This window comes from Lactuca virosa, chromosome 9 (genome assembly GCF_052849685.1).
Source record: "Lactuca virosa cultivar CGN04683 chromosome 9, Lactuca_virosa_CGN04683_v6, whole genome shotgun sequence".
Classification (NCBI taxonomy): Eukaryota; Viridiplantae; Streptophyta; class Magnoliopsida; order Asterales; family Asteraceae; genus Lactuca; species Lactuca virosa.
Window position 1 is genome coordinate 226,241,380 of NC_136434.1, and position 21,375 is coordinate 226,262,754.

The 21,375-nt window shown below is 34.8% G+C and overlaps 1 protein-coding gene, 1 long non-coding RNA gene and 1 pseudogene across 3 annotated transcripts; all 3 read left to right on the forward strand.

Annotated features, from left to right (window-relative positions):
- Positions 1-1,969: 1,969 nt before the first annotated feature.
- On the forward strand, positions 1,970-4,493 carry LOC145138745 (endo-1,3;1,4-beta-D-glucanase-like). The gene is made up of 7 exons (XM_079072773.1): positions 1,970-2,147; positions 2,872-2,893; positions 3,153-3,279; positions 3,529-3,616; positions 3,766-3,855; positions 3,992-4,092; positions 4,256-4,493. Exons 1-7 carry the CDS (start codon positions 2,000-2,002, stop codon positions 4,394-4,396), a joined length of 717 nt encoding a protein of 238 aa, XP_078928899.1. The 5' UTR covers positions 1,970-1,999; the 3' UTR covers positions 4,397-4,493.
- Positions 4,494-5,109: 616 nt separating this feature from the next.
- Positions 5,110-7,271, forward strand: LOC145136107 (uncharacterized). Its single transcript, XR_013720232.1, has 3 exons — positions 5,110-5,546; positions 6,336-6,398; positions 7,152-7,271. It is a non-coding gene; the product is annotated as an uncharacterized LOC145136107 (long non-coding RNA).
- Positions 7,272-18,198: 10,927 nt separating this feature from the next.
- LOC145138734 (uncharacterized) lies at positions 18,199-20,367 on the forward strand (annotated as a pseudogene). Its single transcript, XR_013721688.1, has 4 exons — positions 18,199-19,416; positions 19,508-19,577; positions 19,679-19,735; positions 20,135-20,367. The product of XR_013721688.1 is annotated as an uncharacterized LOC145138734 (transcript).
- Positions 20,368-21,375: the final 1,008 nt, after the last annotated feature.

Genomic DNA, 21,375 nt, shown 5'->3' on the forward strand with positions numbered 1-21,375 from the left:
CGTACGAGGTCAACCACCACAATGGTGGTCAACGCTCGAGTACGTCCAGCGTACATTTGGAGTATGCCCCGCGAACTCACTCTATGTTGACTCGGCTGAGTTGACTCGGTTGGGTTGACTTAGTTGATTTGACCAGTTTGACTTTGACCAAGTTTGACTTAAGGGTATTTTGGGATTTTGATTGAGATTTCTCATTTGGTTGGATAGGTGACGGTTAGAACTGAAATTCGGAGTAGATACCTCATCAGCTTTTGTCTAGTCTGTGAGGTGAGTTTTCCTCACTGTAATTACGAGTCGAAGGCACCAAGGTCGGCCCATTGGATTGATATCCTGTTGTACACTGATATGCTGAGTATGGATTAAATCTGCATGATTATATGCTAGTTGCTGATATGCTAGTCTGGAAGATCTTCAGGACTACCTATGATTCTGTCCGCATGATTATCTATATATGTTTGTTATCTGTTATATGTCGACATATTGTGTTGGGTTAAGTTTGTACTGCTTCGTGTTGTAGCCAACAAACCCTAGAGCATTCTGGATATGAGCTGATGGTCGGGCAGGGCATGCCAGACTCATACTGAGGGCTCAGGAGCATTCCAGATACGAGCTGAGGATCGGGTGGTATGTCAGACTCGTACTGAGGGCTTGAGGGTATTTCAGCCAGATGACTAATTGGGTCAGAGAGCAAGCCAGACATAAGTTGTGGGCTCCGAGGGCAAGCCAGACTTATGTTGTGGGCTTAAGGGTAATCTAGTCTTTTAGCTGTGGACCGAGTACATGTTCTTATTGTATATTAATTTGGTTATATGTTGGTACTTTGGGAGAACTCACTAAGGTTGGCTTACGGTTTTTAGTTGTGGTTTTAGGTACTTCGGATGATCGCGGGAAGGCGAAGGCGTGACCGTACACATCCTCTGTTTTATGTACTTTTGATTTATGGGATAGTCTTATATGGAACAATTACTTTGAAAATAATGATTTTGTAAACATTCTATGATTTGGGGTTGTTTTAAAAAAGCTTAAATTTCTTGTAATTTTTATGGATGTTACAGTTTCGTCACCTCAGCCTAACTCCGATTAGGGTTTTGTCGCCGCTGCCTAGCTTTGTCTTCCTTTGTCTTCTCCGATTAGGATCCTCAACATCGGATCGCTTCAAATCTATCTCTCTTACCGTGAGGTTAAAACCCTCATTTTCACCGCTATGAACATCCCACTACGAAGCCCTGGCCGACGAAGTATAGGGTTCTGGCGTCGACATTCTAATTTGCTAGGGTACAAGAACGTCGAAACACGGTTTAGGGTTCCAGACAATGGTGGTGAGGTTAAGGTTAGGAGCGATGACAGTATTGATGCCTCCGGCAGGTTGGGGTGAATCGATTTTCCTGGAGGTGGTTAGGGCGACGTTATAATTTTTCCTCTCTTTCTCTCTGCGTCTCCCTCCTTTTGGTGGTGAAAACAGTTGCGTCATCATTGTAACCGGTGACCGCTACAACCGGCGGTTGATTATCGTAGTGGTGGTTGTGGTTGTGGTTGTGATGGTGGTGGTGGTGTTAAGTGTTGGACTTCTAACAAAAAAAGACAGATAAAAAATGAGGAGTGTTTATATTTTCTCTTTTGTTTTTTATTTATTTTAATCAAAATATTAATAAATTTAATAATAAAATTGAAAAAAAAAGATAAGGGCAAAATCGTCATTATAAAAAAGTTCAAAACTAGTTTGACCAAACTAGCAACAAAATGAAAAGTTTAGACCTCTGGTGCTAGTCCAAATCTTTTGGACCAAAACGGCAATTTTGAGCTAACCGTAGGGACCATTTTGGTAGTTTTGTGTTAAAGTTATGGACCAAACATAGAAGTTATTCCAAACCACAGGGAGCATTCCTGTAAATTTACTCAAGAATGGTAGACTAGGCTCCAAAAATGGTCAAAAAAATGGATCCTTAATTAAATACGTATCTCTTCAAAGTTTGTTGAAGATGCTGGTGTTTCTGGAAAGATGTCGGGACCAGAATGCAGTGCGAATCCACCGGAGGTGAACAGTGTTTTTGGAAAAGGGAGCGTCGAAGAAATCGTAGGACTGAAAGCGTATATTACTGGGAATCGCTCTTCCGATCGAGCCATCCTTCTTGCTTCTGATGCTTTCGGTATAATTTCACTACCCATCATCCATCACTCATTTATTATTTGTACTCAATTCCTTATTGGTTTTTTCTTGTACTTAATTCTAACAATAATTTGTCACTTTGGACATGAAAGATGAGTCAATTTTGGGATTTGATCTCAACCCATATATAAGTTGTGACTTTAGACAAGAAATTAATGGTGTTAAATTTATAACAAATACATATCGTTCTGTTATTTTAAAAGCACCCGATTGACGTTTGCTGGACTATTTTCAGAGTAACAAACCCCTGAAAAGTTTATACAAATACATAATTTCAAATAGGAAACTGTGTATTACTAGCAACGTAGTTTACAATGGTTACCGTTACCACATAGGCATGTATTTTATTTTTTACCCAAAAGCCAAGTACTTCGATTTTTTTATGTGTACTTACAATTTTTTCATGATAATAGTAGCAATATGTAACCAAAACTTGTAAACTACTTACACAAGTTTCAATTTACATATTTGTCAGTATCACTGAAAAGAATATAAGTATATGTGTACTATCTTTTTTATAGGGAAATTCAGTTTGAAATATGTAAAGTTCAGTAATAAACTCAAAACGAAAAGGCCTTAATACCCACAATAGCATACCCGATATCCACATCTATCTAAGTGTGCATAATTCTTAAAAACTTTTTTTTTATATTCAATTTGTACACTAGAAAATTGAAAATTTCTTTCTAATAATACGTATGCAGGCTATGAAGGAGTTATGCTAAGGTAACTGTGAAAAACAGAATTACTATTTATGCAAACCATAAGCGTTATGTGAGACGTAAAGAGCCAAAATATGACATACACAAAGAGAAAACCAACACATAGATATTTTGTGGTTTGGGTTTTTAGGCCTTTTCTACAAAATAAGATGTTATTGGTAATGGTATTTCTTTGCATATCCTCACATCAAAAAGAAACAGCACCTAAGTGTTTATTTGTTAAATATTAATTATTAGCAATTTTATTTTTTTTATATAAACAGGAAACTGGCTGACAAAATGGGTGATATTGGATACCTGATTGTCGTTCCTGATTTCTTCTTTGGGGATTGTTATTACAGCACGATGCCTTCACAACTCCGAGAAAACTGGTTACCTAATCATCCTCCCGTTAGTTCTCAAATTTCTCATCATTCTTTTCAATTTTCATTCACTCTTGGCTTAATGATTGCTACTACGTTAATAATATTCTAGATGTAGTAGCTATACTTGAACGAAAAGTTATTAGTTTATTGATGTTCTCCCACTCCGTTATAATACATACATTAAATGCTAAGAGTAATTTTAATAATAGATACAAGGAAGGAAGCGTAGTAAGTAACTTTATCATAATTATACCACTTTGATGCATTTTTATAGGAAAAAGGATGTGAAAACGCATTGAAGATAATTGCTGAACTTAAAACTAAAGTATCTGATGTAGGGGCTGCAGGTTTTTGCTGGGGAGGTAAGTTTCTTCTTTGTGTACATAAGATTACAATGTGGAGGAGGACATTAAATGAAAATTGTTTAAAAAGAAATTAATGGTGTGTTTGATTGAATTAAATGAAAATTTTTCAATGTGTGTGCACAATTAATTAATTTATCATGTGTCAGGGATGATGGTCATCAAACTAGCAAAATATGAGGACATTAAGGCGGCAGTTATATTGCACCCAGGTCGCTTGTCATACAATGATGTTAATGGTACGTTTTTAATATATTTTTTCCCCATTTAATTTCTTTGGTTTGGAGTTGGGGATAATAATAATAATAATAATAAATAAGCAACCAAGGATTTTTATTATTTTATTTTATAATCCGATCCGAAATGTTGTTTTAGAGGTGAGGGTCCCACTTGCCATTTTAGGTGGCGAGCTTGACCAACTATGCCCACAAGAAGAAGTGGAGCAATATGGAAAGATTTTAGCAGCAAAATCACAAGTAAGTTCCTTTTATTCCATGGACCTAACTTTCTATAAAATAAAAAAAAAAAAAGTGTTTTTTTGGGAAAAATATAGAACAATTATTATATCACCGCTTAACAAGTAAAAGTGTATTTATCTAATTAATAATGAAAAATTAAAGAAATTGTATTGTGGTACAGGTGGAGAGCTTTGTGAAGATATTCCGGGGCGTTGGTCATGGATGGGCTTCCAGATACAAGGAGGATGATGAATCTGCTGTCAGGAGTGCCGAGGAGGCTCACAAAGACATGCTCAACTGGTTTTCCAAACACCTCATATAATTATATTATAGTAGACGAATTCTCGCACGTTGCACGACGCAGGTTAAAAATATATTGTTAAAATATAGTTTTCAGACAAGTTAATTCGATTCATCAATTTAGGTTCTTTTATTATTATTATATTTAATGTTTTCCTTTTAAATATGTTAAAAAATATATATTGGATTTTTTAAACATTATTTAATATTTTACTTTAGGTTTTAAATTTTACACTAAATTTTTAAGCTTATTTTATATATTAATGTATGTTATTTATTTAACTATATGTTGAAGTTAACAAATTACGTATATCATATTTATAAGTAACAAATTCTTCCATTTATGATAATGTTTACAACTAAAATCATATTAAGTTAATAAATTAAGCATATTGTATGGAAATATGAAAAGTTGAGAGTTTCAAATGAATGTGCTGAAAAAAAAATGTTTCCTTTATAATATAGTATGATGCTTATAGTTTTAATTTTTAAGTCATTGTGATATATACAATTATTTGATAATTTTATAAATCGTTTAAAATTGTGTAAATTATATATCAAACGTATGATAATCTATATATAACCGGTAACAAAATGTATGAACAAAAATATGAACTACAACTTTTAGTAATATAAATATACAAAAACATCTATTATAACACTTGTATTAAAAAATATATATACAACGAATGATAAAAAATATGAAAAATAAACACTACAACTTTTAATAACATAAAAACACTAAAACATTTATTATAACATTTATTGTAACATCCCAAGTTCGGAAGCAAGAAGTTGAAGGGTGCAAAGTGTAAATTCGAAGAAGGGACTCGACGAGTAAGTACGCTTACTCGCCGAGTCGGAGCGGGTTTGGGTCGCGGATTAAGTGGCCAACTCGCCGAGTCGGCAGCTTGGACTCGACGAGTTGGTGCTGGAATGAGAAAACCCTAATCTCGGGGGTTGCACCCTATTTAAAGGACTTTATATCCTTCTCTCAGCCTCCTTACCACTCTTGAGAGCCTGTAAACCCTAGAAATCGAGTGAGCCTCCATTATTAGAGAGAATAGAGCCTTGGAGGAGGAAATCTTGAAAAGAGGCTTGAAGATCAAGAGGCTTGCTGCAAAGGAGTGGTGTAGATATGGGATCTACTTCAGTTAAAGCTTATATTGGAGGTAATAATCTGTTCCTTGGGCTCTTTTGCATCTAGATCTATTATTGGTTGAGTTTTAGGGTTGATATTAAGTTGGAAAGATGAGCTATGGGCTAGATCTGAGGTTGTAACTTCAGATCTGGACCCTCCTTGGATTCTATAAGCATAAAGTTTCAGTTTTGGCCATGATTAAGGTCCCTCTTGAGCATGAAGTTTCATTAAGAACTTAAAATAGGCATTTAGAGCCTTTATAGCCATGCATGCACGTAAAGTTTGCAACTTTACGTGATAAGCATGCCCTAGAAGCTTGGATCTGTGATTTGGAGCCGATGCATGGCTCAAAACAAGTCTGTATGGAAAAGGGTCTGAATCGACTCGGCGAGTCGCAAGGGTTGACTCGGCGAGTCACATGAAGATGGCCGTGGACTCGACGAGTTGGATGAACAACTAGGCGAGTCCAATGAAGATTACCATAAGACTCGGCGAGTTGAAGAACAACTCGGCAAGTCGGATGAGTTTTCCCTAGGATATGTATGCGTATGTATCCGTCGAGTTCCAAGGAGGGAACTCGACGGGTGGCCTTAAAGTTTGAACGAGAATCGAAGCAACTCGACGAGTCACCCCGATGACTCGGCGAGTTGGATTGTGCTTCAAGGAACTCGGCGAGTAGTCGAGGGTACTCGGCGAGTTGGGGTCAACATGGACTGTTGACCTTGACTGAGGACTTTGACTTTGATCAGGGGTTGACTAGTGGGTTATGGAGTACCTTATATGGTTAAGGACTTATGAGTATATTGCGCTTTGATGTTAGGTGGTGGAGCCTGTGCCAAGTGATTCGAGAGTTGGGTTTTATCTTCCGAGTCGGCAATTACAGGTGAGTTATCCTTACTATATCGACAGGGTCTACAACACCAAGGTCGGCCCTTTATCGGATGGAAATCCGGGTAGTGTTTGTTATGTTATTGCTTTGCTAGATCTGCATCCTGGTATTTAGGATGGTGTTATGTTAGCGACCTGGTTAAGGTCGGTACCTGGTATATAGGGTAATGTTATGCTAGTGACCGGTTAGGTCGGAATCCTGGTTAGGATGTTGATATGCTATGTGATCTGTTAGACTGATAGTCTGGTTAAGGATTTGTTATGTGGTTGATTGTTTTATGTGCACATGGTTGTTTGACGGGGGTTGGGTTGAGGCGGGTCCTGCTTTGTGCTGAAGGCCAACATACCCAGGGCGGACCGGATATTCCGAAGGCCCAGCGAGCGGTCCGGATAGGCTGAAGGCCCCAAGAGGGCGGACCAGACGTGCCGAGGCTCGGAGAGTGGACCAAGCCGACTGAAGGCCCGGTGCGGGCGGACCAGTCATACTGTAGACTCAGAGAGTGGACCAGGTGGATTGAAGGCCCGGTGCGGGCGGACCAATCACAATGTAGACTCGACGTACATGGCTAGACTCGGAGGGTGGACCAGGTGGACTGAAGGCCCGGTGCGGGCGGACCAGTCATACAGTAGACCCGATGTGCATGGCTGTTCTGTATTGTGATATGTTATGAGTATGTTTATGTGTGGTTGGTATTTTGGGGGTAACTCAATAAGCTTTCGGGCTTACAGTTTCAGTGTATTGTTTCAGGTACTTCAGGAGATCATGGCAAGACGAAGGTGTGATCGTACCGCTCCTCATGTTTTATGATTTATATGATATGGTTCTGGGGGATACTCTCATGTTTAAACTATTTTGAAAACGAATTGTATGAACGTAATGGTTTTTGAATGATTTAAAATGTTTTAAATTGGCTCAAATTTTATGGGTGTTACATTTATATTAACTTTTCATATTTAAATCACAAATCTCTTCAAATACATTAATGTTTTTAATGAGCAAAACTTTACAACCTTATACAAGAAAGGAAAATAAAAAGTTATTAGTGATTACTAATTAATAATCATAAGTTAAAAACTCTTGAGTTGTAAGTAATAAATATACATAAATTAGAAAACTCTTGAGTTGTAGTGTAAGTTTCAAATGAATACGTTACTTGGAAATGTGTATTATTATTATTATTATTATTATTATTATTATTATTATATTCGTCTAAATAATTGGTTTTGATGCATCATTTTAATCCCTTTAATTATTAAACATAAAGATATTTAATTATAAATTTATAATATACATAGGTGCATATATATGTTAAACAAATCACATATAATATATATTTTCGTAAATGTCATATGAAATTCTTGTCGTAGTAATATGGATAAATTAGTTTCATATGAAAAAGATATCATGATAAGTCATCATAATTACATATCAAATGTTAAAAATTATGTTATCTTTTAAATATTGTCTTGTAAATATGTTGTGTAGGATAACCCAACAAAAAAATAATAGAAAATAAACATAATCAAAATAGAAAAACTACAATCAAATAAATAAGAACATTGGGTGGTTGAATATATAAATAAAAATGTTACATAAATATACTTTTAAATCAAAAGAAAAAACTAACATTTGTCTACTTTTCTCAAACAAAAAACAACCTATATCCGTTTTCTGAATCTTCTTTCTTTATTTAACATCATTCAACCATAGAAACTTGATGACAATTCTTCACTAACCTGCAATCAAAATGTTTTTTTTTTTTGAAAAAGAAGAATGAGAAAGATATTCCAAGCAAAACATTGATGTTTGGAGAGTCACATTCAAGATTGAGTAATACATACAAATCACATATAAAGATCAAATGAGAAATTGAATATAAAGAAAGAATAGAAAAGCTTCATTTGTTTTGGTTTAAAGAAAAAATCATATTACAATTACTATCGATGCGACATAACCCATTTCTTCAAATCATCATATTTAGATCGTGAATGCTTCAACTATATGAAAACTTTTGAATCATAATATCTTCAACCAAATGACGACTTTTTGTAAGAAAAATGTACTAATATAACTACATATATAATGAACGTGAAAGGGTGTGGGGGTTTCAAATGCATGAGGTGTTGAACTTATAGAGTGCGTGATTTTCTAGGAATGAGATTATGTGTGATTAATTACTCTGAAGGTGAAAGGGTGTGGCGGTTTCAAATGCATGAGGTGTTGGCAAATTTTTATGGGGGTTTCAAATGCATGAGATTCAAGAAAAAATGCTAGCTTTATAAGTATGTATGATTTATATATTATAGAATATAATGAATGCAAAACGTTTTTCAAATGTCAAATGAATGAATAAAAAGATTCTTGGATTTGTAACATGATCTTTCTTTTTTCTTTTTGAAAGGACGAGTAATTGATATATAATAAGAAAAAAAACAACCTATAGCTAGGAGCTAAGGAAGGGAAATACAAGAAGTATAAGCAAACAGGTAGACATAAAAGCTAAAAAAGAACAAGGCAATGAAGTTAAAAAGGAAAACAACTTCAATCTGTCCAGCTTTTACCCATATTACCCATGTATTTGCACCATTCAAATGTTTGGAGAATGATGGGATCTACCGTTTTTGTGGGTGAGACACTTGTTTTTTTGAATACTTTATCATTGCCAACAATAAGTTCAAAAAGTGGAGAAAAATATTGCATTGAGAGTATGTCTTTTCTTATGGCAGTTACCCCAAGACGCCACATGATCAATTCCATCTTGCACCTTTGTGAAATAAAAATGACTGATCCCACACCACCTAAGAATCCAGAACCATACTGTTTTGGAGAAGTTGCAAACCACCAAAAGATGAGTTGAGGTTTCCGTGACAACCTCACATGGATGACAAAGTTGATTGTGAACCGAAATACCCCTGTGAATTAGTGCTTCAGCCACTGGGATTCTATCTAAAGTCGCCCTCCAAACAATACATTTAATTTTGAGAGGTATTAATGACGACCAACAAATAATGGGATCACGGGATTGAATGCATCTAGAATCCAAGGTTCTCCTCATGATATTAGCAAAATATATTGAAGCGAAATCCAATTTTGGGTGAAAGATTGAAATCAATGGAACAAAAAAGGTGTAGAAACTATTTAATTCCAAGGAGCATTATGCATTTAAGATACCACTTTTCTATTTCCATGAAAAGCCTTCTACGCATAAACGATCTAAGATACCACTTTTCCATTTCCATGAAAATCCTTCTACGCATAAACGATCTATCAGCGAAAATCTTTTTGCCGACTCCAGTTGATATAGGCTGGGAAACCGATTTTACAATTTATTGTGGCCACACCAAATGTCTTTCCGGAAAAGGATGTTGATTTTGTACCTGGGACTAGGGAAAACAAGCTGCTGGAATCGATGTTGTAATTGCTAAGACTCGATATCTCCTTGGAAATGTTCCTCCAAACTCCGGTCGCATTTTTCCTGACAAGATAATTTGGAAGGATGTACCTTCAGATTATGAATGCTCTCAATGACTTTAGTCCACATCAAGCCATTCTCATTTTTTAATCCCCATCCCCATTTTATTAGGAGTGCAATGTTTTAAGCTTGTAAAGATCCCACCTCTAAGCCTCCAAGTTTTTTATCAGACACTACCCTTGCCCAATCTACCTAATGAATTTTCTTGTGTGCGTCGTCTCCACCCGGCCCAAAGAAAGAAAGTTGTAACATCCATAAAATTCATGAAAAATTTAAACTTTTAAACAACCCAAAAACCATCATTGTTTACATATTGTTTTCAAAATAAGTTCAATATCATAGAAATCCCAAAATCATAAAGTAACCATGAGGAGGTGCACGATCACGCCTTCGCCTTCCCACGATCCTCTGAGGTACCTGAAAAATAATCCAAAACTGTAAGCCCAAAGCTTAGTGAGTTCCCCCAAAATATGAATATATAACAAATAGCACAAATACAAAACAGCATACTATGGGCCCAATCAATCATCAGGTTGAAATACCCCAGGTCCCTCAACCAACGGGTTGGAATGCCAAGATACTATGGGTCCAATCAACCATCGGGTTGGAATACCCCAGGCTCCTAAACCATCGGGTTAGAATGTCAACATATTATGGGTCAAATCATTCTCGTGATGGAATGCCCTAGGCCCTCAACCATCGGGTTGGAATCCCCCCTGACATGTTGGCTTACACACAAAGCAGTGAAGCCTTAGCCACCAACCAATCATGTGCACATAATACAGATAAACATACTATTAACCAGCCAGCAAACATACAGACAGATCTTACAGATCACTAAGCATAGCAACATCCTACATACGAGGATACCGATCTAACAAATCACTACAACACTAGCATATATAACATGATATCAAATCCAAATTGCCGGCCTTGGTGCCTTCGACTGGAAAGTACAGTGAGGAAGACTCACCTCACAAACAGCACAAAACTGACAAGGTCCGACTCCGAATCTCAGCTCTCAACTCAAATGCCTACAACCATAAAATGACCGGTTCTATCAAAACCCATAATACCTAATGCTCAAGGTCCAACTTGGTCAAACTAAAAGTCAAATGATCAAATTCAATGGTCAAGGTCAACAATCCATGTTGACCCAATACGTCGTGTGTACTAGAAAACACACCGTGTTTTGTTAGCAATCAGAAGGCCGGGAAAACCCCAGCCAACACGCTGTGTTGGCTTGCAAACACGCCGTGTTTTTCCGAACTTAATACATTCAATTGTTAATTCGATACCAAGAACTCCAAGGCCCAGATCTAGACTCCAATGATATCAAAAGGATAGAGTTTCCAATTCATCCCTTGGACTCAGCTCTGGTGAGTGATCAATGTGGCAAGGCATCTAGCCTCGGTCTTAGGAGGATACAACCAGGATGTCTGTTCATTTCATTCCGAGGGAACTATACATTTAGGCGGTGTTTAGAATTACTTATTTAAGCTCCTTATTTTCTTATATACCGGTTTGACACCCGAAATAAATAGATTTTGGTGATTGACTAATTAAAAGTTATAAGTGCTTATTAAGTTTAATAAGGAGTTTGTAATAAGTTGGTTTATTTTTCTTTATTTGAAACTCCTTTAGGAAACATAATTACTTATTTAACCCTAGTTTACTCTAATGCTCCTTTTATCATTGGCGTCCTTTTCTTTTTTACATATCACAATTTTCTTCCTTCACGCAAACAACAAGAAACTTTACCCTTCTGCTGCGATTTTGCATTATCATCAAGGGTTTATCAACATCAACTCCTGTTGTGTTTACTTTTTCAAATCCCATGTTCCACTTTACCTCAATCATGTCATGTCTTCTTTTCTTTTTTTAATATTATACTACTTTATTCCTATATTTTTAGTCTAGTGCAATGGAAAATTTATGAATCATAATTTACATATTATATTAATTCTTGGTTAAATTTTCTCATGACATTACTATGATAACACACAAGATAACCTTTTAATAGAACATTGATTACTTAACCCATTAATACCATTTTTGGAAACGATATATTTGGAACATATTATTGGTATTTAAGGTTGCAAAATAAACCTTTTTAAGGTTATTGGTATTAATTCTATCAAAAAGTTATTATAAAATAAAAAAAACTATAATTAAAAAACAAAAAAAGTCAATAGTATGTTATATGGCATTATTTGTCATTTTACATGTATAAGCAGAAATTGTCAAACACTAAAAAACAACTTATCAACGTATTACGTTTTGGTACCAGATAAACTAACCTAATTTTTTTTAAACTCCGCTTTGACACCGGATAAGCTGATAAACACTTTTACAAAGAAGCATAAATTGTTTTAAATAAGCAATCCCAAACACCCCCTTAATATCGGATTCATCCGGTAGAGAGAGAAGTGTGTCATTAGAAAATATAATCGTGAGCCTAGAACTCCAGATTTTGTCATTGAAGGCAAACACAAATATGGCATTGAAAAATCAATTAACTATTCGTACATGAATTATTAGAATTTGTTCTTTGTTTCTAATCTTAACAAAACAATTGAACCATGTAATTATTGCAATGAAAGAAGAAAGTAAGCATTATATGAAAATAAAACATGGATAATAACTGATCTTCCCCCAAATTGAAAGCTTATTCGATGTCGTTGGATTCATAAAGTCAAATATAATACAAATGGAGAGGTAAAGGAATATAAGGATAGGTTAGTAGTTAAAGGGCACAATCAAAGAGAATGTATAGATTATGAGGTAATATTCTCACCGGTTGCAAAAATGATTACAGATGAAGTTGTAATTACTCGTGCAATCAATAATAATTTGGGATAATTTCAATTAGATGTAAATAATGCATTCCTTTATCATGAATTGTGTTTGTAAATTGTTGAAATCCATGTATGGTCTTAAACAAGCTTCTACGAAGTCGAACGAAAAGTTTGTACAAAGTATTAATGACTATTGATTCTTTATAAAATATGATCAAAGCTCTATTATTATGTTATTTGTATATATCTATATATATATATATATATATATATATATATATATATATATATTGTTTTGACTGGTAGTAATATAAATAGAATTGATAAAATCAAAGTTTTTGATTTGGATCAACTTAATTTTTTTTCTAGGAATTGAGTTTATTGATATTGATTATGATATATATATATATATATATATATATATATATATATATATATATATATATATATATTAACGTTGAGAAACTATTGTTTTGAACTATTACATGGTTTTGGAATGTTAGGGTGTAAACTTGTAAAAACACCATTAGATCCTAATATTGTTATCAGTGGAAATGGAATTGATCAAAATCATATATTGACTAAAAATATATTTAAATATCAAAAACTATTTGGGAAACTATGTTGGCGTGTGAAGTCTTGGCTAAAATCTATCTTAGTGAGAGAAAGCTCTCTTTGGTGGTAGAAAGAGAGGAAACTCTATTTAATAATAGAAATATCTCGTAGTGAGATAATGCTCTCTTTGGTGGCAGAAAGGTCTCTTGGTAAGAGAAAGAGATGCATGGATCAGAATGTGTTGCTGGAGCTGCGAAAGTGCTGGTATGGATCTTTTGGGGAGTTGCGAAATGTGTTATGATGCATGGAAGGTGGTCGTACACATACGTCAAGGTTGAAGATTCTAGAAGTAGTTGTATGGTGTTATGTGATTAACTGACAAATATGGCATTCCCTTCATGGGTTAATTATGGATAGGCCTGGCACATCAAAAATAAGGTTTTCCATGCTTTCTTATAAATACGCACACATCTCCATCAACATACTCGTGCAAAAATTTTACAAGAGAAAATCATTGTGAGGTTGAGAGCACATCCATAAGAGTAGTTTACAAATAAGAAATATTCTTTTGTTTTGAGATGCCAAGTGAGGTGAAACCTTTATGAGTGATTGTAACTATTCTTGAAAGTTAAATAAAATCATCTCTCTCTCTCTCTCTCTCTCTCTCTCTCTCTCTCTCGTTTTCTCGTAGACGTGGGTCACTTTGACCGAAACTACATTAATATTGTGTTTAGTTTTCTATTTTAGTGTTCAGAAGTTTTATTCCATAAGTTTTGAAGTTTGTTTATTGTTTTGACTAATGTGTTTAACTTGTTTTGCTGAATTTCCTAATAAATGGGTATTAGAGCTATGGTTGAAGATGAGAGAGTTAATATTGACAAATTGTGATATCTCCAGGTCTTATCACCAAAAACTTTCCCCGATTGACAGAACGTTCTGCTACCGACACTTGAAAAAGTTGCTTTCAAGATGGTCACCATTTTGGGTTTTTGAAAATGGAAATCGAAGACTATCTCTACTAAAAGAAATTACATGAACCAATGTCCGAAAAGAAACCTAAAGATATGAAGCATGAGGAATGGGACTTATTAGATCGGCAGGAACTTAGTATGGTGAGATTATCCTTAGAAAATAATGTAGCTTACAATATTGTTAATGTGAAGACTAATCATGGGTTGATGAATGCACTATCTAATATGTATGAAAAACCTTTAGCAGCGAATAAGGTTTTCTTGATTTAGCAGCAAGTGAATCTGAAGATGAAGGAGGGTGGCTCAGTGAGGGATCATGTGAATGAGTTCAATTCAATCATATCAAGGTTGAATTCGGTTGATATTGGATTCGAGGATGAATTCATTTTGTTGCTATTATTATCATCTTTGCATGATAGTTGGTATGGTACAGTGAAATCAATTAGTAGCTTAGCAAGAGGTTCTAAGCTGACATCCAAAGGCATTCATGAAAGAGGGTGCACAGTATAGGGTGCAGGTTTCTAAAGATGAAGCATGTGTCGTGAAAGAGTTGGACATCCACTACATGCCACCAAAGTTTTTGTAATATAGGTGAGAAGAAAATATGGAATATTGTATCCAAAAGGAGAATACCATATCTAAAGATTTTGACAAATTCTTCTAAGCCGTGGGATATTAGCAAACAAAAGATAGTCAGTTTTGCAAAGATAAGCAATCTGCCTAAGTCTGGGAAGTTGGTTTCATTTCATTTTGGTGTTTATAGTCCTACTTTAGTTTCTTCAGTGGGAGGACCCAATCATGCAATATATATCATTGGTCAAAGGATAAATATATGTCCAGGAAGTAGTGTGAGCTCTAATAAATCTAGAATAAGTGGCAGCTTTGGTGATACTAGTTTTGAGGGTGGAGTTACATGTGTTTCAAATATGAGATATCCTATTATCCGGAGGACCACTAAGAGAAGTACTCTAGTGATGTATTTTCCATCAACCAATGACTTATTGATGTGTAGGAATGGGATAAAACAAAATACCTTAAGGATAAACTCTATAATGTGGGAGAAGGCTATGGATGGCGAGTTGAGTGGACTGTAGAGTAGTTAGATGTTTCGGGTTAAGGATGAGATAGATGGTGGAACGACTTGCAAGGGAAAATTAGTGGTCAAGGGAATCTAACAAAAGGGAGAGTGTGATTCTCCGGTTCCATAGATGACTACAATGAATCGGTCCTAAATGCAATAGTCTTTGATAATTTCCATCTATAATAGGTAGATGTGAATAGAATTGGTCAACTTGATTGTATCTTGGAAGATAACATATGCAAGGCATAACCTGAGAGTCCTCTTATAGTTAGTAAGAAGAATATGGTGAAAAAGAATAAAAGTATGTATGACATAAAGGAAAATTCTAAGCAGTGGTACTTAAAGTTTGATAACTTATGAAGAGGAACGTGTATATAATCCATGAGGTGGATCATTTTTGTTACCTCAAGAGATTTAGCTCGTCCTACACCACCTTCATATTGAATGTTGATTTTGTGTTGATTATTGGTATTAACATGTAGAAGACCAATGAGCTTAAGATGTAGTTCTCTAGGGAGTTCAAGGTGATGAATCAAGGGTTTGCTAAGCTAAAGAAAGTACTTAGTATGATGAACTCAGTAGATAAATATACTAAGGAGTTTACCACTGAGAATTTGAAGTTGAGAAGGATTCAACGGCCTTTCTAAGATTTTAAGAGAAATGTTTAGTAGGTGAGAGAAATAAAGAGAGATTGAGAGGATATATATATATATATATATATATATATATATATATATAGAGAGAGAGAGAGAGAGAGTGTGTGTGTGTGTGTGTGTGTGTGTGTGTGTGTGTGTGAGAGTGAGAGTGAGGGGGAGAGAGGGAGAGTAATTAAGGAATGTTGAGATTGAATGGTAGAGAAGACTAAGTTGTTCATGTTGGGTTATGAGATTCCTTAGACAATTTAAGGGACATCAGAAAGCAATATATAAAATATAACCAAATCATAAGGACCTCTATTCACCAGATCTTGGCAATTAAGTCATAAGCTAAAACAAGAAAGACAAAATACACACACTTGTGTTCTTCATCTTCTTTGATTACGCCAGTTGTTAGGACATAGAGAATCCAACGTACAATCCCTCTCTTGTGATCGCACCCAAGATACAAATAACAAAATTGAAGAAACCACACTGAGACCACAACATGAAACAGAACATATCTGAAGCTGGAATCGACTAACCGCGACGCAAAGACTCCTTTTTTGCGACACGGTAAACGACTATTAGGGTTTTCAAGATTTGAGAGCACCTTCAGAAATTTTAGGGTCTTGACTAATTTTCTCTCTCTTTGACTCTGGTTCTAGGCCACTTTATTTATAGGGTAAGGATTTAAACCCTAACGTATAATTATCAGGGCTTATAATTTATCTTTATCTTTGGTAATTAACGTCACATTTAAATCTTTTATGTGTAACATTCCTGAGTCTCTAGAATCATATAATTAGTTAAACTATTAATTACTTAACAATCTAGTCCCTATAATTATATATCTTTTTAGTTTTCCTCATTTTTGTTCTTGCGTGTAGCCCAAAATGACACTACTATTTATAATAATTTAACCAACTTTTTATGGCTACGGGTACCATTCTCCAACAGCTCCCGCTTCCCACTCTATTCAGATATTTGTGTTGTACAAAACCTTTTGGTTGCATCATGTAAACATCCTCAGTCAATTTCCCATTAAGGAAATCAGTCTTTACATACATTTTCTAGTCATGGGAAGCGGTTATGGCAAGTAGTATCCTAATAGATTTGATCATTTCTACTGGCGAGAAAGGTTCCTCATAGTCGATTTACTCAAGTCTGGGTATAACCTTTCATAATTAGTTGATATTTAAATGCGTGTACATTCCCATCCATGTCGTTCTTATTCTTGAAGACACATTTACACCCAATGGTTCTAGTGCCAAGTGCATGTTTCACCAAATTCCAAACTTAGTTATCATATATGTATTGAATCTCTTTCTCCATTGCCTATTTCCATTATGCATCTTCTAGGCTCGCCATGGCTTCCTGATAGTTGTACGACTCATTATCACCTAACAAGTTGTCATCCTCCTTAGTAATATGGAAACTATAAAACTTAGGTGGATGACGTTATGTATCAGATCTATGAGGTGGAGGTGGAAGGATGTTAGATTGATCAACAGATTCTTGAACATCTTGTTGAGGGCTAGTGCCAACATTAGGTTCTTCATTGGTCGATTCTTAAATCTCATCAAGATCAATCTGGCTCCCATTAGCTCCTTGAGATATCAGCTCCCTTTCTCAGAAGACCGCCCTACGAGCCATAAAGTCTTTGTTCTAATTAGGCCTATAAAACAGGTATCCAAAAGAATCTTTGGGATAACCATCTAAGTAACACCTTATAGATTTGGTTTAAGTTTGTCTACTACTTTACAACGAATGAAAGCCTCATAACCCAGACTCTAATTCATGAAAAAGAGGGATGAGTCCCTTTCCACTACAAATAAATTTACATTTAGTGGCACAAAGTTTTAGTGGCATTTTGTGTTTGTGCCACTATATCATACTTTTAGTGGCACTTTTGTTTATGCCACTATAAATTTTAATAGATATAGTGACATTTTTTTTATGACACTAATTTCCATATCTATTAGTGGCATTATAAATTAAAGTGCCACTAAAAGTTTATATTTTACTAAAATAATTGATAAAATACTTAGAACCCAAAATAAAATTTTAATTGAAAAAAACTTAAAAACTTTTCATTAACGCCCCTTTTTACATTGAGCGGGAAAACAAAATTATTTTCACTAAAAATTTCGCTCATATGTATCTGTTCGTTCGTGCCTTAGCCCGTGCTTCGCCTGCTCGTGCCTTTCTTCTTCGTGGGAACTGCAATGCTCCGCTCCGCCATGCGCTTTCGCCTATCGACCTAGATTCGTCCACCCTGACTGCGATATCCTCTTCCCTTGTCATCCTCCTACGTTCACAGATCCTCCTCACTGCTCCCATTCCAATTCCCATCATCAATCCTCAATGTTCTCTGTCTGTTTGGTTTCGTCGAAAAATTCTTTCTGTTTTACATCCATAAGAAAGATCCAGACGGGATCGAGAATCGTTACTATGATCTACTCCTTGTTCCAATTTGTATTTGTATCGTCTCCACACTTCTCGAACTCAGAACCCCAAAATCAAACTATTCTAGGTTAGGGCGAGGAGTTGGTTTGGTTCTGCAAGGGATGTGGTTTGTTCAAATGGGGATTTCATTATATTCGAGCTCTATCATAAATGGTTGCTTCATGCCTGAAAAGAGTAGAGGAAAATTTACAATCAGGTGTAAAGGACATCCTGAGTTTCATAGAGCTAGAGCCATTCCTACCATGCAATTCAATTGTCATCTTGCACTTCTTGTGTGTTTTGTTGCTGGAGTTTATAGTTTACTTAGCTGGAAAACATGGCGTGAGCAATGAATCAATGCAATATAAACCACTCGGAGCTGAGATGCTGCATCTGGATCATGCTCAGTTTACTTTGGATAGCGAAGATGATGGAGATGATAATGTTAAACATGAAGGCAAAGTGTTAGTCGAGAAGAAGCTTGATTTAGTGCAAGAAAGAACAGTAAATGGCTATGGTTCTCACCCTTGAGGTAATTCCACATGCATCTTTTGATTTTGTAGTAGTTTTCTGGAGATAGATTAGAGACACAATGTGGTTCATGAATCATGATGTTCTTTTTTTTAATAATGTTTTAAGTTTGGTTTCAGAATTTACACATCTAAATACATAATTTTTTGTTCATTTGGACTTTGATTATGTTCTTGTGGTTGTTTATGGATCTTGGTCACATTGTTCGAAAGGCATAGCATTTTTGTTCATCTATTTGTTCCATTCGATTATTGACACATCTAAGCCTGTTTTTGCACTTAGTATGCATAATTAGTTTTCTTACAGATTTTGTAGCTATCTTATGTCATTTATGTCAAGGAGATATATTGTTATGCAAAAAAAAAAGTTAATTGCAAACTATTATAACTTATAAGCCACTTGAGCATGAGGATGGAATTTGGCGAGCATTCTAAAAAGACTTTTGGACATGGTCAAAGGTTGAAGTCAAACCGAATTCTAAGGCTCCGGTCACAGTAACTCCTTGTGCTGGGTATTCTTTGGTCAGTATCAAGATATTTTTTTATATATATAAAAATTTATTGAGCAATGATTTTATAAATTTGTAAATAATTTTCATTGTTGATTTTGTAGATACCATGGGAAGGGAATAAGCTTATATCAATTGTAGGACATTTGAAGAATCCTTCTGAAGTTGTCAATGGTTTGTTTGAATTTTTACTATCCTTTTTAGTCAAACATAACTTAATTGCAAAATATAGCTATTTGTTCTTATATGTATTTAATTTTATTGAAACAATGAAGGCATTTGATCTGCAAAAGAATACTTGGTCAACTATGAAGACCTATGGAAAACCACCTGTATGTGTTCTTAATCTTTTTCCATTAGTTTTTATTTCCATTAGGCATAAGCATCAAACAATATTCCAAAATATAGTTATTAATTGTGTTCTAAAACTATAAAAATTATACACTGTGAAAAGTAAAAATATACACATGAACATCAGATTTTAATCACAATATGCAAACTTTTTTGTTATGTTTATGCATTGCATAAATGATGTCTGGAGTAAGTTTTGTATGAACAAATACTGTTTCTTTTTTGGACAGAATGAACTATTTGAATAAGAGTAAAATGACCATTTTACCCTTCTCAACATATTCGTCAAATTTATGCAAGAAATCAAATCAATCAACAAAACTCAACCATTTGTTATTGATGGACTTTAAACATATTTCTGTTTTGTGTTACTGTTGCAGGTTTCACGTGGGGGTCAATCAGTTACAGTTGTGGGTGGTACTTTAGTCATTTTTGGTGGACAATATGCAAACCGAACTCTCTTGAATGACCTTCACAATTATTCTTCATTGTAGTTGTTTTTGATGTTATTTTAATTTTGGAGTTCTTCAAGTTTAATGTGTAACTAAATGTATTGAAATTATTGTTTCTAGACAAGTTTGAACTGATGTAATGATATTCTGTTTTTGTTTTATCTTAATTGTCCTATAATTATTTTATATTTCATTTAAAATAAAAAAAATCAGATTTAATTTATTAATATAATTTTTTTGTTAAAAAAATGCCACTAAAAGTATGAAAATAATAACTATTTTTGCAGTTAAATAGTGGCATAAAATAGTTAAATAGTGCCATTAAATGTAATTTTATTTGTAGTGTTCCATATCTCGAATAGTGTCTTAGATACCTTCTTAGTTGGTACAAGGTTTAGAATGTAAGTGACAGTTTCTAATGAATAGCCCTAGAAAACGTATTGGAAGTGTAGTGCGAGTCATTATAGATTGAACCATGTTGAATAAGGTTAGATTTCTTCTTTTAGACACACCATTGTGTTGTGGTGTTCTTGGAGGAGCAAGTTGTGAAACTATTCCATAACTCCTAATATAATCATAGAATTCATCGCTGAGACACTCTCTGCCTCTATCAGATCGGAGTATCTTGATTTTCTTGCGCAGTTGATTCTTTACTTCTCATTGGAATTTCTTGAATGCCTAGAAGGTTTTAGACTTATGTCTAATCAAATAGACATATCAATATCTATCGAAATCATCAATAAAAGTGATGAAATGCCTTTCTCTATGTCATGTGGTAGACCTGAATCGTCCCCATACACCTATGTGTATAAGGTCCAATAAATCATTACCTCCTTCACAGTCACCTGTGAATGGTGCCTTTGTCATCTTGCCAAGTAAGCAAGATTCGCATACATCATCTAACTCTAAGTTAAATGATACACAGATATTATACAACTGGAGCGTGGTGTTTCACTTCTTGTTTATATAGCCAAGTTGACAATTCCATAAACATGATATATCTAAAACATATTTGGATGAACCAATGTTTAACATTATGCTATCATTTTTCATTATTCTTATAAAAATTATATTAATGCCATTGCACGAACTTGCTTTAAAGTGAAGAACATCATTCTTCCAAACTAAATTGCAACCATTATTATTGTCAAAAATAAAAGTAAAACTAT